The following is a 15900-nucleotide window of genomic DNA, read 5'->3' on the forward strand; positions in this document are numbered from 1 at the left end:
AATTTTCTCCTACCCTTTGTCCATCAATATATAAAAAACTTTGTCTTCTTTAGAAGTTTTTTTCTTTTGGGCTCTTGATACTGTGCCATTAATTCACCAGAGTTGAGGGCATATTTGTCCAATTGCTTTAAGCACTGCAGTCTGCAGATTTGTCTCTCTCTCCTGCAGTCACTGAGTGGCATGCCGTGATCCACATGCATACACACCGCGTGACGAGGGGCAGGCTGCAGCCATGCATGGCCAAATATAGACACTGGAAAAAGAAACCTTTGTTTTCACTCAAACCCCATTTTCTTCACCTTTTCCATGTGTTTTCCCTCATTTTCCTGAGAACCAAACAGATGATAGACTTTGAAGGATAAATAATGCATGTGTGAGTCTTATAACAATTCCACAAGCCTTTTACCCCTTCATTTTCTCGGTAACCAAACAGAGAAGGAAGCTTTGACTGGAGAAAATTCTGATACTACATCAAATGTTACCCATACCCACCAAGTCCAACCACTGTCTTCTTCCTCGGATCCCTTCTTTGAGGTCAAGAAAGATGATCTCAGAAGCCTTTGAGAATGATATAGAAGTAAGCACCAACTAACCATTTTCTCTCTCTTAAAGTCATTTTGCTTTTTCGTCATTTTCCTGAGAACCAACCAGAGTGTGAAGTACAAGGAGAAAAAGAAAACGTTTTTGTTATCTTCTGTAGTGACCCTTTTCAAGCTGTTTGATATTCCAACAATGGCCGAAATATCAGATACCATCATCGAGGAAAGAGAGGAGTTGATGATTTCACCCACAGGTGATAGCGACCCAATTAAAAGAAAAGCCCACTTTCTTAACCCCTCTGTAAACCCTGCTCAAGGACCAGAATTTGGGCTTCCTTTTCTTCCTATTCCACCCAAATCCACCATTCCTGAGATCGAGAAATTGCCTTTGATTGTAAAGTACAGAGGTCGGCGATTCCCGCAAAACAACTGGAAAGAATGGGTGGATAGCTTGCATTCCAAGCATCAATCCACATGGAAGAAAGCTGGTATATATGAGGCAATATTGAGTTCCACATGCCAAATCCTAAGGCACAATGAGTTGATTGTTAATGTTGCTGAGAGATGGCGTCCTGAGACCAATACCTTTCTCTTTCCTTGGGCTGAAGCAACAATCACGCTGGAGGATATGATGATTTTGGGGGGTTACTCTGTTTTAGGGGACTCTATTTCAAAGCCCCTTGAAACCAATGATTTGTGGGAAATGAAATCTAGCTTGACAGAAGCTCATAAACAACTTCCAGTAGCAAGTCATGCTGCATGGATGAACTATTTCATGGGGACTGGCCAAGATCTCGAGCATGAAGCGTTTCTGGTGCTATGGCTATCAAGGTATGTCTTCCCTGCATCTCTGTATTGTAACATTGGAAAAAATATTTTCCCGATTGCACTTCATCTAGCGAGGGGGACTAGAATTGCGCTAGCGCCACCGGTCCTCGCTAGCATATACTGGGATTTGCGTTTATTGAAAGAAAATATTGATTCGGCCAGATGTGTGACAAATGAGGATAAAGGAGACAGATTGGTGCTTGACCTTTGGGCCCCATTTGAGCTTGTGCAGCTTTGGATTTGGGAGAGATTCCCAGCATTAAGGCCAACACCAAATTTGATCAAAGATGGTGAGCCAAGAGTGGCTCGGTGGCATAAAGTGAAGAAGTTGAATATTGGGAAGGTGAGATTTGTCATAGACTCTGAAGAAGGAGATGGCTTTCAGTGGCGGCCTTATGCTGCAGGCTTGGAGAACTGGTTGCCTCCAAAGCTCTATAGAGATGAAGAAGAAGAGTGGGTGTCTATTGGTCCTGATTTGGATGAAGAAGTTGCTTCATTTGCACGATGCTTGAGGGTAAGCGAGCTGGTTGGACAAAAGTGCATAGAGCAATACCTTCCACACAGAGTGGCCATGCAATTTGGCATGGATCAAGATATTCCGGGATTTGTTCCTCGATTCAATATGAATGTTGAAGCTGCTTGGAGCTACTACTGTAGGCCAATTACAGATAAACAGTTATATTTACCAGCCAGACTCTTTGAGTCAGATGTTACCGAACGATACTTGAAGTGGTGGAAGCAATCAATGGTTGTTCAGGAAGATGCAATCAAGCACTTTGCTAGGCGGCCTAGAAATAGAAGAAGATTTGGCCGAATCTATGGTGGAAATGTGGAAGATTCCCATGTCTCTGTTCCTCATGGTTTTCCTCCTGAAAAGAAAACCATCAAGGAAGCTGAGCATGCAACACTCTTTGGGGCTTTGAGTGCAACTAACAATCTTGAGAACAAACTGGCTACTGATGTTATGGCTTTCTCAGGCTCCAATTCACAAAGTACATCACATTCAATGGCAGATGATGGAGGAAGATTGCCCCGAATCTATGCTGGAAAGGTGGATTACCATGTCTCTGTTCCTCCTGGTTTTCCCCCGAAATGCCATAAAGTAGACGAAAAGAAAATCATCAAGGAAGAAGCTGAGCCTACACCCTTTGGAGCTTTGAGTGCACCTAACAATCTTGAGAACAAACTGGCTGCTGATAAGCCTTTCTCAGGATCTAATTCACAAAGTATGTCCCATTCAATGGCAGATGATGGAGGAAGATTGCCCGGAATCTATGCTGGAAAGGTGGAAGATTACCATGTCTCTGTTCCTCCTGGTTTTCCCCCGACATACCGTAAAGTCGACAAAAAGAAAACCATCGAGGAAGAAGCTGAGCATGCACCCTTTGGAGCTTTGAGTGCACCTAACAATCTTGAGAACAAATTGGCTACTGATGTTATGCCTTTCTCAGGCTCTAGTTCACAAATTAGATCACATTCAATGTCAGGTGATGGAGAAAGATTGCCCCGAATCTATGGTGGAAACGTGGACGATTCCCATGTATCTGTTCCTCCTGGTTTTCCTCCGAAATGCCAGAAAGTCGACGAAATGAAAACCATCAAGGAAGAAGCTGAACATGCACCCTTTGGAGCTTTGAGTGCACCTAACAATCTTGAGAACAAATTGGCTACTGATGTTAAGCATTTTTCAAGCTCTAATTCACAAATTAGATCACATTCAATGTCAGGTGATGGAGAAAGATTGCCCCGAATCTACGGTGGAAAGGTGGACGATTCCCATGTATCTGTTCCTCCTGGTTTTCCTCCGAAATGCCAGAAAGTCAACGAAATGAAAACCATCAAGGAAGAAGCTGAACATGCACCCTTTGGAGCTTTGAGTGCACCTAACAATCTTGAGAACAAACTGGCTGCTGATGTTAAGCCTTTCTCAGGCTCTAACTCACAAAATATATCACATTCAATGGCAGATGATGGAGCTGCTAAAAAGGACTTGCTGATGAGACCAATGCCAGAGATTTTGCAGACTCGAGTTTCAATGCCTGATCTGGCTGATGCAACTGTGATTGAAATGGGATGTCCATCCAACGCTGAGGTGAATGTCAAAGACAATGATGGAGAAAGCAGTAGCTATTGCAAACCTGAGATACCAGGATTGGAACTTGAGGTTCGGGTAAGTAGGCTTGAGAGAGTATTTGCTGAGCTAAAAGCGGCAAGATATGGTCGCAAGGTTGTGAACAAGCCCACCAAGGAGGATCCATATCAGCACTAAGCAAAGCTTGAACCGAAGTACATAAATTGCTAATGCTTCGAAGTAGAACTATTTTGTTAGGTGTCTTTACAGTTTTCTTTCACATGGAACTGATCAGGCAATGTAACAATTGTAATCCTTCTCTGACAATTACTTCTAGAACAACTCATGTCTGAATGCTTTTGTTTCACCGAATTTTGTTTATGGTTTAGAGGGTGCTGATTATAGCTGAAAGTTGTTGCTTGTGAAGTAAATTGTGACTCAGTCTTGCCTGATATCAATAAGTATTGTTAAAAGCTATTGAAAATCTAAATATTTGTATAAGTAGTGTCAATTCTCCTTCTGAATGATTGATAAAAGTGAGAGAACTTATGGTAGGACAGTCTGCAGGTTTAGAGCTCCTAAGCTCTGTTATCTGATTGTAGGTTTAATGAGCACTTCAACTTTTATATGCATGTGTTGACATGCACTACATGCTGCTGGTGAATGTGCCATGTTTTTTCTAGTTATATGGCAATAGTTTCTTAATAATATCAATTGTCAAGGTACCCTTTTTCCATTTCTTTTGATATTGACACACCCCAACACTTTTTTTTCCCTCTTTCCTACCACAATGTTGTCGGATCTATGCAAATGGCCCCCCAGTGGAAGAGACTTCCTCACCAGAATACTTGGTACCGCCGGACCGGGATGAGGATTTGTTATTAACAGAAAAAAAAAAATAATAATACTATTTTTTTTCCATACCCATCCCAAAATGTCTTTTAGCACTGTGCCATGACATTGACAACGTTGGCTTCTTTCCAAGATAAAGCTAGGCATCCTGTATTCACGCACTGAAACTTCCCTAAATTTGCCCAAACCAACGTACATTGACTGATTGACACTGGCTAGTGGCTCCAAAGGTGCAAAAGAAACCGCCCATTTCATTTTCTGATCCCTCTCCCACCATCCTCAACTCCACAAAGTTGACGGTTCATCACTCTTTTCATATTTTTTTGTAGGTGAATGTCTATCACCTAACACTACTCAGAAGATGATAATTACCAATAATCCTTTCAGCATTGAAAAAAGATGACTATGACGATATGATGTATTCTCTCATAAAAAGATCTTTTTCAGTCCATTTTGGACCGAATATATTTAGTTAATGACCAAAATTTTTTAAAAAAATCGTAAGACCACAAATGTGTCATGCATCTTTCTAATAAAAAATAATATAATATTACTTAAAGTTTTAAAAATAATAAAATAATAAAAAAAAATAGTCATCCCCATTCTTGTCATAGGAATGGCCGTACCACCCCATTTTTGCCCTAAGGGGTGGCCGGACCACCCCATTTTTACCCGGGTAGTCTGGCTACCCCTATGGCAAGAATGGGAATGACTATTTTTTTTTTATTATTTTGTTTTTTAATTATTTTTTAAAAACTTTAAATAATATATATATTTTTTTTTATTAGAAAGACACGTGGCACATTTGTGCTAGTAGGATGGGCCATGTGGCCTCTTGCCACCTAATACATTTATGGACCAAAAATGTTTTTTTTACTGCACTATAACATATCTTTTATTTTATAACAGTTAAATTTAAAGGCGCGAAAATAAATTAATCTTTCGTGTAAAGGCTTGGCGATTTATTTTGTAATTAATAGTTGAAATAACCATAATATGAAGGGTCATAGAATTCGTTTTTTTTCTTTCAGATTTTTGTTGGGGGCAAAGTTTTCTTTTGGAGGAATAATTTTTCGAACCCAATTTATTAAACTTTTATCCTTAAAGTTACGTGCATTTAGTGATAATTAAAAATGCATGTAAGAATCATATGCTTTAATAGCATAAGAACTTTCTTTCTCATAAAAATAAAAAAATAAAAAAGGTTTTTGGATAATGAAAACTGTAATGCTTTGAAAAGTTTTTTTGTTTTGAAAAACACAATAACATTTTAAGCTACTTACCAACGTTTGTGATAGTTACTGCTGAAATCTGTTCACTGAGCCTTCTGCAGAACAGATTTCAGCACTACATCAAGTAAACTATATGGACAGAGGAAACCACTAACTATGCAACAAATTGCACAAAATATGCATCCTATATGACTACTCAAAATATCAGTGTCCAATGCAACAAACTGCACAAAATATGCATCATCTTAAACATCACCAGAGCCAGAGGCTTCAACTTAATGTAAGAGGTTGAGCTAGAAGTATAAGCACCCAAAAACCAAGTTCTTAGACTTCATCCTATCATATGCCTTGAAATGAAGCAAAGCAATTTTATTCTGCTGCTATGTGACAGACCAGCCTTCTTTGGGAGGCTATTCCTCAAACCTGCGGCTAAATCTTGCTGCTTTTAGCTCAGCAACCACTCTCTCCAGCTTACTAATCCGAGTTTCAAGTTCCAGTCCTGGTATTTCAACCATGTTGTAAACAAGGTTTCCTACTTCAGCTTCACCTCTATTTTTTGTCATTGACTCCATCTTTCTGACAGCTCCATCTTTCCCAACTGAAGCTGAAAAACTTTGGCCATAATATCTCATTCCTTCTCCTGCTGATTTATCTTCATTGACAGAGTTCTCTACATTGTTACATTTGGGAGGAAACCCCGGTGGAACATCAGCATCATTACCTCCCTTCTTTCCCATTGAAGCCTGAAACACCAGTTTTGGTATTGTTTCATCTTCCACATCCGTTGGTTTATCAACATTGTTACATTTCAGAGGAAAACCAGGTGGAACATCGCCATCATTACCTTTTGCAGCCTGCAGTGCTTGATCAACTGCCTTCATGCTTCTTTCCCTTATCGATTGCTTCCACCACTCCAAGTAACGAGTGGTAACATCACCCTTGGAAATCCTGGACGGAACATATAATTTCTCCTCACTTATCGGCTTACTGTAATTGCTCCAGGCAGTTTCAGGACTCTTATTGCATCGAGCAACATAGCCCGGAAGATCTTGATCCATTCCAAATTGCAATGCAACACGATGTGGGAAGTACTGTTCTATACACTCAAGTCCAACAAGCTCGGAGACCCTCAAGAACAGAGCAAATGCCTCAATTTCTTCATCCAAATTAGAATCAACCGGCACCCATATTCCCTCTTCTCCATATAATTTTGGAAAGTCCCACTTATATGTATATGAAGCATAAGGGCGCCAAAGAAAACCATTTCCAGCCGAGTCCAGAGCCAACCTCACATTATCAATTTTCACACTTTTAACTTTATGCCATCGAGAAAATGCTGGTTCAACGCATATGACCAAATTCCGCTTTGGCTGCAATGATGGAAACCTCTCCCACCCCCAAAGCTGAACTAACTGAAGCGGTGACCGTACAACTACTTCAAAGACTCTGTTTTTATCCTCAACAGGGCAAGACTTGTTCAGAGCAACGATGGTCTTTTTCAACGAGCTCAAATCCCTGTAAATGCTAGCAAGAACTGCAGGGGCAAGCGCGATTCGGGTCCCTTTAGCGAGATGAATGGCAACAGGGAAAACTTGCTGCCTGATAGTTCTAGAATTAGGGAGGACAAACATTGACAACCAAAAAACAAGAAATGCTTCGTGCTCGATCTCGCTTCCACTGTTCATAAACTCCTTTATCCAAAAATGTGGGCAGGCCTTACGAGCTTTACTCCTAATAGCTTCAGCTCGCGCTTGATTCAGTTTCCTTTCTATTTCCTTCAACTCTTGCGTTTCGACAGGGCTATAAACAGGCTCTCCCAAAACAGAGAGACCTCCCAAAACCATTGTATCCTCCAATGTGAGCGTTGCTTCACCCCAAGGAAAAATGCATGTGTTGGTCTCAGAGCACCACCTCTCAGCAATGCCAATAACCATGTCATGGTTTCTTTGGATTACGTACTTAGAATTGCTGATAGCTTCAAAGATACCGACTTTCTTCCACAAAGATTGATAATTGGGTTGCAAGCAACCGACCCAATTTTTCCAATCTCTAGGTGGGGTTTGCCAGCCGCTGTAGGTGACCTTCAAAGGCCATTCGGAGGGCTCAAAAGTGGGTGGCAGGGAAGTGGGCGAGAGTGAAGGAAGCTCAAAGAATGGTTCTTTTATGGAGGTTACAGAGGGTTGGAGAAAATGGGCTGCTCTGAGAGTTGGTTTATTGTCACCTGTGGGTGAAAGTGAAACCATGAATTCCTCTCTCAAGTCTACGATGTTGTAATTGTCTGATGGTCCGGTCATTGTCAGAGGTCAAAAAGTTTGGAACTTGGGACTCGGTTGTGGATTACAGGAAAAGGGTTGTTGTGATTCGTCTTCCTCTTTGCCTTACTCTCTGTTTGTTTCCCGGGAAAATGAAGGGCTATGCTGAAAAATAAGCGGAAGATTATTGGGGGTGGGGAGTTTGCAGTTTTCAGGAATGGCAAACGCTTCGACTCTCAGAAAACCCACTTTCATCTCTCGAGCTCTGAGCTTATTAAATCCGGTGCCATTTTAGAGAAGGAAAAGGCCAGTTAATGTCCAGGAGTTTGTCCGCTTAATGGCAGCGTAATAAAAGATCATTTTTAACTGATAGTGTAATTCTATAGGGAATAACTTCAATTCGGTCAAGGCAAAAAGGGAGGGTTTTCTGCCCACCACTCACAAGCTGACACCTCAGCTTAGCACATAAACTCAAAATGAGAACAAAACACCATATTATTCCTACCACATTGACCTGCCGCCCACCTCCGCCTGAAGCCGCTGTCCCGAAAACGCCGCTTCCGCCCCTTAGGGGTGGCCCGTAGCCACCCCAGCCACCACGGCGCGGCCACCCCATGGCCTGGGGGTGGCCGCGCGGGCCACCCCGTGGCCTGGGGGTGGCCACGCCGGCCACCCAGATGGGGCTGGTGGTTCCTCATTTTTGTCCTCATTTTTTTTTGTTTTGGTGTTTTGTTCTCATTTTAAGTTTTTGCATTTTTCTTAAAATGTTGATGTGTCATGTTGTGATTGGTGGGCAGAAAACCCATGTTTTCTGCCACAACCGTATGGCAGCAGCTCTCAATTCTATAAGGTCTTTTTGTGTCCTATTAAAAATGATGTAGTTATTAAAATCTTTCTTTAATCAAAATTTAATAATAATTAATCACAAGTTCAGTGGTGATTTTCATAGACACATCATTCTTAATAGGACACAAGTAAGCTATCTAGAATTACTCAAAAGTTTTAGGTGGTAAGAGGCTACGGATCTGGATCCCTTGGAATTCTTAGGAGAATTATAGTTTTTGAAATTTCAAATTCATGCCATTCATTTTTATCAAAGAGTCATTATCTTGTCTTTAAGGGATAGATCAATCGGCTGTAAACCACGCTTTATGAAGCGGAGGTCACTAGTTCGAATCCCCCTCTCTCTTCTCTTGTGTGGACATGTCAAACAAAAAAAAAAACATTATCTTACCACGTGTCCTACTACTAATAAAATAATATTTAAAATTTTAATGATATTAATAATCATCATTATTTTATTAACAGTATGACACGTGGTAGGATAATAGCTCTTGGATGAAAATAAATGGCCTCAATCTGAAATTTCATAAACTGGAATTCCCTTAGGAATTCCAGGAGATTTGGATCTAGAGGGTACAGGCCCCATCACTAGGTGGAGCGCCTCTTGCTGCTTAAGACTTTTATGGGCAAAAAATGATCTTTTTATTACATTATACCATCTTTCATAAAATAGTTTTGAGTGTTTTAGTTTGTTTGTTAATATTTTTATTTTGAACAAAAAATAATAAAAAATTAAAATTAAAAAAAAAAAAAAGAAACAAAAAAAAAGAAACAAGTATCATCAGACAAAGCCATTTTCGAATACTTCAAAGAGAGTAATGTGCACCACCAAGCAAGTCTTAGGCTTCGTTTGGTTCGTGGATTGTCTAGTTTATTGAAAAATGATTAGCTACTACTGGAAATAGAAAAGTGTGGAATAGATTAGTTATTCATATTCCTTTGTTTGGTTGTAACTCTGGAATATACTAGCTAATTCTAGTCCTTTATTTGGTACAATGCAATATGTTAGTGAATGGAATCGTATTGTGATCTTATTTTCTAAAATACCCTTATAATACAAATACAATTTATATTATTAATGATTTTTTTTTTAAAAAAAACATAAATAACTCCAGAAACAAACTCAATCTTGACTTCTAATGTCAATCAAACTCAATCAAGAAAAATAAATGGTACAATTTTTTTATTTTTTTTTTAAAAAAGGGAGAAACGGAGAAACTGAGTCAAAGAGAAACGTTACAGAGAATCAAAAGAAAAAAAAAAACTGAAAAAAACAGTACAGAAAAAGAGAGATGGAGAAACAGAATCAGGAAAAATAAACGGTGCAGAAATAAAAAAATTAAAAAAAAAAAAACAACACAGAGAGACGGAGAAACAGAATCAAAGAAACGTTGCAGATAATAAAAAAAAACTGAGAGAAAACGAAAAAAAATAAAAAAATAGAGAGAGACGGAGAAACAAAATCAAGAAAAATAAACGGTACATAAATTTTTTTTTTAAAAAAAGAGAGACAGAGAAACAGAATCAAAGAAACGTTGCAAAGAATCAAAGAAAAAAAAAATTGTGAGAGAAGAAAAAAAAAAAAATCCAACAAGCAGAAAGAAAACGAAATAACCAAGAGAGATCAAAGAGGAGAGGGGGAGAGAGATGGAGATCGTGAGTGTAAGAAGGGTAGGTTTTTTTTGGCAATTTTACACGTTAAGTCTAATCCCACAGTAATAGATTAGATAAGCCACTCATTTTTTAGTGGTTTAGCTAATCCTGTGTGTAAGAGATTAGTAGTCCAATGGGAATAGACTATTTCCAGGAATAGAGTGTTACCAAACAAATGACTAACTATACCTACTGTTAGCTAGTCAAATCTAAAGGTCTAATCCGCGAACCAAACGGAGCCTTAGTTGTCATAGTTGACATAGTGAGACCTCTATTCTGGTGGGTCGTGTTCATTCTTTAAGGGAAACCATAAATTACTATAAATGGGAGGGAAGCACAGAATGAAGACCCTTTTGGCCTCAACTGATTTTTGACAATGACAGAGGCGGTTAAACAAAGACACGATGCCTGTCTGTTTTTTCTGAATATAGCAAATTTGACTTAGTCATTTGCCCGTTGGGACTCGATGGATTTGGAGGAAGATGAACCAAAACAAACAATGTGGAAAAAATGTTCTTTTTCTTTTTGAGAGACCAGAACAAATATCTGGTTTTTCCATGGCCTGCCTAGACAATTGATGGATTGAATATTTCTCCATTTCAAACCATTTCTTCTGGTGATCGAAGTTTATCGAGCGTATATCGGCATGACGAATAAAGTTTTCCGGAGATACAATGCGAGATTTTGATGATCTTTTGAATGTGGGTGTGGTGGGATTGAAGTTGTAGAGGGAGAGGAAGATGAGCTGCTTCGGATGTTGCATGTCAAAAGAGAAAATCAACCGAAGGTCTTTGAAAAAAAGTATCAAGGAATACCAGGACACAAAAAAGTTAGCCTCATTTGCTAAGCTCTCCTTCAAATCAGGTAAATTTGTTTAGCCTCAATGTTAATCTTCCTCAATTGATTAAGGATGCAATCATTGTCTTTGTTTTCCCGTTCTTCCAAATATTATTTGCCTCTCAATCATGTTGTGAGACATAATTAAGGCTATCATTTTGTATTGTAAATTAGTAGCAAGTGATATGAACAACATTCATGTTCAAAGATCTGTATTTCGCTGTCCCTGTCCTAGATTCGACCGTTTTCTCAATCCATCTCTCATTAATTTCACGTGTTAGTTGTCATTACAATTATTAAATCATCACTTATTCCAAAAGTTTAAGAAATTATGAATTTAATCAATTAATTGATAACCATCTGCTTCCTTTAAATCTCCACAAGTTTACTCATTTGAATCAGGATAAGTACTAAACCTTAAAGATGCAGAATATATGTTAAACATTATCACCTAATATTTTCCAATCTAAATCTACATTTAATTTTGAAAATTTGAGGGTCTTTTATCTTTCAAATTTTGTTCTGTTGATTTCTTCTTTATGAGTTTTTAAGGCATGGTTACTAAGAACATTGCCTTCTACTGTATTCCATTAGTTTAATAATGTTGATCACCTTGTTCCTTTTTCATATCATGGTCTCCTAGGTTGTCATGAAGGTGTAGTAGCTTTTTTCCTTTTCTTTTGTCAGGTTCAGCATGTTGTATATATCTTGCAGATAGCAGCAGGCGACACTACATATCAGAAGAGATTAAAAAGATTGGAAAGGGAAATATCACGGCTAAGATTTTTACTTTCAGGGAGCTGTGCGTTGCAACTCAAAACTTCCGTTCTGAAAATCTACTAGGTGAAGGAGGCTTTGGGAGGGTGTACAAAGGGCACATTGCAAGCACAAATCAAGTACAATTATGGCCTAAATTTAGTTCATTCATGTACAAAGAAAAAGATGGGGGAAGTTTATTAACTTTTGTGTTTTCCATCTCACCCAGGTTGTTGCAGTGAAGCAACTTGACAGGAATGGATTCCAAGGAAACAGAGAATTTCTTGTAGAGGTTTTGATGTTGAGTCTTCTTCACCACCCTAATCTTGTCAATCTGGTTGGATATTGTGCTGATGGGGATCAGAGGATTTTAGTTTATGAGTACATGGCCCATGGTTCCTTGGAGGATCACCTTCTTGGTACTCCCCTTAAATGGTTTATTTTGCATCATTTATAGGCAGCATTGCATCAGGTTAATTAAGGGCTCGTAAAAAGAATCTGGGTGAATTATATATCCAAAAACTTAAGCTGATATGATGATCACTTTAGATGTCTTTAAGTCAACCAAACTAAATCCAAGAGAGAAAATTTATTTTTATTTCAACATTTTCAATTTGGCATCCGTCTTGTGAGGTTTGTGTCTTACATTGAAAAAATGTAAAGAATAAGAGTGGGTAATATACCTAAGTGGACCCAAGCCCATTAACTTAGGCTTTTGGGTTAAAAGTGGTGTTCTAATATGTATATTAACTTACTTTTGTTTGACTCCCCTTGGTGTTTCTCTTCCCAACAATTGGTATCAGAGCTCATGGTTAGCACGCTGCTGCTGATATAAGTGTCTTGGTTTGACGCGTTTGGTTTGACTCCAGTAAAAAAGAGTGGTTTCTCTTGGAGTACGCGTGACACTCTTGTGTGTGGAGGAGTTGGGTCAATGTGGAAAAGACTCACAAGTAAGAGGAGATTTGTAGTGCATGCATTTGTGAGGTTTGTATCTCACATTGAGAAAGTGTAAATAATAAGAGTGAGACACAAGTAAGGGGAGATTTGTAGTATATGCATTTGTTAGGTTTGTGTCCCACAATGAAAAAGTGTAAAGAATAAGAGTGGGACACAAACCTTATTCTTTATGCTTTCTCGATGTGGGACATAAACCTCACTAATATACTTAAGTGGATCCGAGCTTATTAGCTTAGGATTTTGGGCTAGAAATGGTGTCCTGCATGCTGTCAAAACTTTATTGAGTGCCTTTGTTTTTTCTTGCAAGTGAGACAAACCATGTGTACATTAGCTAGACCAGAGGTTTCTAATGAGTTTTCCCTGTCATCATTGTTGCTTAACAACTGTCTGTTAGTTAACGGGCATTAAACTGTTAAATTGACATTGTATATAGTCCACTGCATACCAGTTTAAGACACATAAATTTTCTCTTCTTCTATCTCAATCAAAATCCTTCTAAAGCTTTAAAATTCATCTCTTTTTTCTTGCTAGAATAAAAACTTTGAGGATGTTCTGGTTTGGTTTCGTTTTATGCAAAGCACAACCAAACTTCAGAAGATTTACGAGCTCTATTGTATCTTGGAGAAATGTTTGTTGTAACTCCGGTGCATGCCAATTGATCAGAATGAACGCACCTTAGGAGCATTTACTTTTCTTTTTTTTTTCTGCACTAACACTATTTTCTGACACAAAGAAATCTTCTTTTTCAGAGTTACCTCCAAACAGAAAGCCCTTGGATTGGGGTTCCAGAATGAAAATTGCTGAAGGTGCAGCAAGAGGGCTTGAATATTTGCATGAGACAGCCGATCCACCAGTGATATATCGTGATTTCAAAGCATCAAACATACTGTTAGACGACAACTTCAATCCAAAGCTCTCTGATTTCGGCCTTGCAAAGCTTGGTCCAACTGGGGATAAATCCCATGTCTCCACCAGGGTGATGGGAACCTATGGCTACTGTGCACCTGAGTATGCACTCACTGGCCAGTTGACAACAAAGTCCGATGTGTACAGCTTTGGAGTAGTCTTTTTGGAGTTAATCACAGGGAGGAGAGTCATTGACAACACAAGACCAACAGAAGAGCAGAATCTAGTTTCTTGGGTATGTCAAGTTTAGCTTCTACTTTCCAAGAAATCAGTTTTCTCCCACAAATTTCCTTTCATTCTTTTGACATAAAAGATATATAACATTTTTTACTACAAATATTCTTCCTGAATGCTAATACCCAAGATTGTTATTTTTTACTACAAATATTCTTCCTGAATACTAACACCCAAGAGAACAGCTTTTTTTTTTTTTCTTCTTGATAACCGGGTATCCAGAGCTTCGCCCCGACTATATCCTTATGACACTACAATTCGGGTAAAGCTCAAGCTTTTGCCAATAGGCGTAGTCCCAAAAAACTGTTTGGGGTAATTACATTTTCCCTCCAACAACTACAACGCATTGTCAATTTGCCTCCATGAACTGATAATCCTATTGTCCGACCCTATCAAACTACAATTTTATGCCCAAAACCCCATTCCGTCAATCAAAGGCATTAACTTAGATGGTCAACCCGTCACTTTGCCTCCATAAACTACAACGCATTGTCACTTTGCCCCTTTGAACTACAACGCATCGTCACTTTGACCGTCTGAGTTAACGTTTTTGATTAACGAAATGAGAGTTTTGGGCACAAAATAGTAGTTTTATGGGGCCGAGCAGTAGAATTATCAGTTCATTGAAGCAAATTGACAATTCGTTGTATTTGATAGGGGGAAAAGGTAATTACCCCAAACTGTTTACACTCGAAGCGAGTTTCCACTCGAGCCAACCCGTTTGAGTGTGGTGGAACCAAAACTTGAAGGCTTAAAAGTTGATGAAGATCTTCTTTTGCAGGCACAGCCACTATTTAGAGACAGAAGGAAGTTTACCTTAATGGCCGACCCGTTTCTTGAAGAGCAGTATCCTGTAAAGGGTCTATACCAAGCTCTGGCAGTTGCAGCCATGTGTCTCCAAGAGGAAGCTGATACAAGGCCTTTGATTAGTGATGTTGTAACAGCTCTTGAATTTTTGTCTGTAAACAACAAGAACTCAGAGTCTGCTCATCAGCTAGACAATGCCAGTGCCAGTCCCAGTGCAGCTTCTCCAGATACCTATAGTGATAGCAGTGGAGAGATCAAGTCGATCTGATAGCTAGACATGATGGCATTGAGGGGTAGAGAAAGAAAGAAAGAAAAAATAGTGCCAATGGAATTATGGAACCTTAATTTTTGAACTGTAATTTTTGAAAGGACAAAGTTTTTTTCTAATTTAGTTGGATAAATTTTCTCCGATTCACTATGTTAAACTGACATATATAAAGCACATGATTTTTTTACATGTCAATTTAATAGATCGTGCATGAAGGAATAAACTTTTTTCGACCGAGTTGAGGGGAAAACAAAAGTTTTTTGTAAATTTTTTTTCACATATTGTGGCTAATTGACTGCATTGTAAAAACTTATAAAACTAACCCCATCACCTTTTACTCAAATATCACCTTTTTTTTTTTTTTTTTTTGGCCCTTCTTGGTAGTTTTCAGAATTGATAGTCTTTGCAATATAATAGATATATAAAAAAATGTATTCAAGTGATAATAATTTATATAATACATTTTCATGTTGTTCTAGTGCAGTGTATTTACAACAAGAAGTCTACATTTCAATGATTAAGACAAAGCATTGAATCACTTGGTAGTTAGAGCATGATAGTGATTGTATTTGAAAAATATAATTTTTAAGTCAAAAAGTGTTTTTTGGCAAAAGCTTAATTTTTAAACTTTTGCCAAAAGTGCGTTTTGACCATTTTTTAGCTTTTTAGACTATTGAAAGCGCTTTCAATATTTTTTACTAAACGAGTATTTTTTTATTTGAACCAATATTTTTTAGTATTAAACGTACTTTTAGGCTCCTCAAATGCACACACAAACGTGCCATTAATGTGTTATAGCCTTATTAGATAAAATGTATAATTTCATTGCCCCGACTATAAAATCAATTTTAAAAGACATAAAAAA

At 38.4% G+C, this 15900-nt stretch overlaps 3 protein-coding genes across 3 annotated transcripts; 2 read left to right on the plus strand and 1 right to left on the minus strand.

The window, feature by feature from the left end:
- Nucleotides 1-292: 292 nt before the first annotated feature.
- LOC132175936 (uncharacterized) lies at nt 293-3868 on the plus strand. The gene is made up of 2 exons (XM_059588033.2): nt 293-1370; nt 1530-3868. The coding sequence occupies exons 1-2, from the start codon at nt 733-735 to the stop codon at nt 3634-3636; spliced, it is 2745 nt and encodes a 914-aa protein (XP_059444016.2). The 5' UTR covers nt 293-732; the 3' UTR covers nt 3637-3868.
- Nucleotides 3869-5932: 2064 nt separating this feature from the next.
- Nucleotides 5933-7816, minus strand: LOC132174554 (protein MAINTENANCE OF MERISTEMS-like). The gene has a single exon (XM_059586192.2). It carries the CDS (start codon nt 7814-7816, stop codon nt 5933-5935), a length of 1884 nt encoding a protein of 627 aa, XP_059442175.1.
- Nucleotides 7817-11010: 3194 nt separating this feature from the next.
- LOC132174552 (Protein kinase superfamily protein) lies at nt 11011-15035 on the plus strand. The gene is made up of 5 exons (XM_059586189.2): nt 11011-11134; nt 11822-12003; nt 12093-12282; nt 13570-13961; nt 14742-15035. The coding sequence occupies exons 1-5, from the start codon at nt 11011-11013 to the stop codon at nt 15033-15035; spliced, it is 1182 nt and encodes a 393-aa protein (XP_059442172.2).
- The last annotated feature ends 865 nt before the right edge of the window (nt 15036-15900 follow it).

This window comes from Corylus avellana, chromosome 3 (genome assembly GCF_965113065.1).
Source record: "Corylus avellana chromosome 3, dhCorAvel1.hap1.2, whole genome shotgun sequence".
Taxonomy (NCBI): domain Eukaryota; kingdom Viridiplantae; phylum Streptophyta; class Magnoliopsida; order Fagales; family Betulaceae; genus Corylus; species Corylus avellana.

What these genes read in the sequence shown, in the direction of transcription:
- LOC132175936 (XM_059588033.2), top strand. Translation starts at nt 733, where the DNA reads ATGGCCGAAATATCAGATACCATCATCGAGGAAAGAGAGGAGTTGATG. An exon ending in CTGGTGCTATGGCTATCAAG is followed by an intron (nt 1,371 to 1,529) that starts GTATGTCTTCCC and finishes TGATTCGGCCAG; the next exon opens with ATGTGTGACAAATGAGGATA.
- LOC132174554 (XM_059586192.2), bottom strand. Translation starts at nt 7,816, where the DNA reads ATGACCGGACCATCAGACAATTACAACATCGTAGACTTGAGAGAGGAA.
- LOC132174552 (XM_059586189.2), top strand. Translation starts at nt 11,011, where the DNA reads ATGAGCTGCTTCGGATGTTGCATGTCAAAAGAGAAAATCAACCGAAGG. An exon ending in ACATTGCAAGCACAAATCAA is followed by an intron (nt 12,004 to 12,092) that starts GTACAATTATGG and finishes CATCTCACCCAG; the next exon opens with GTTGTTGCAGTGAAGCAACT. An exon ending in CTTGGAGGATCACCTTCTTG is followed by an intron (nt 12,283 to 13,569) that starts GTACTCCCCTTA and finishes CTTCTTTTTCAG; the next exon opens with AGTTACCTCCAAACAGAAAG.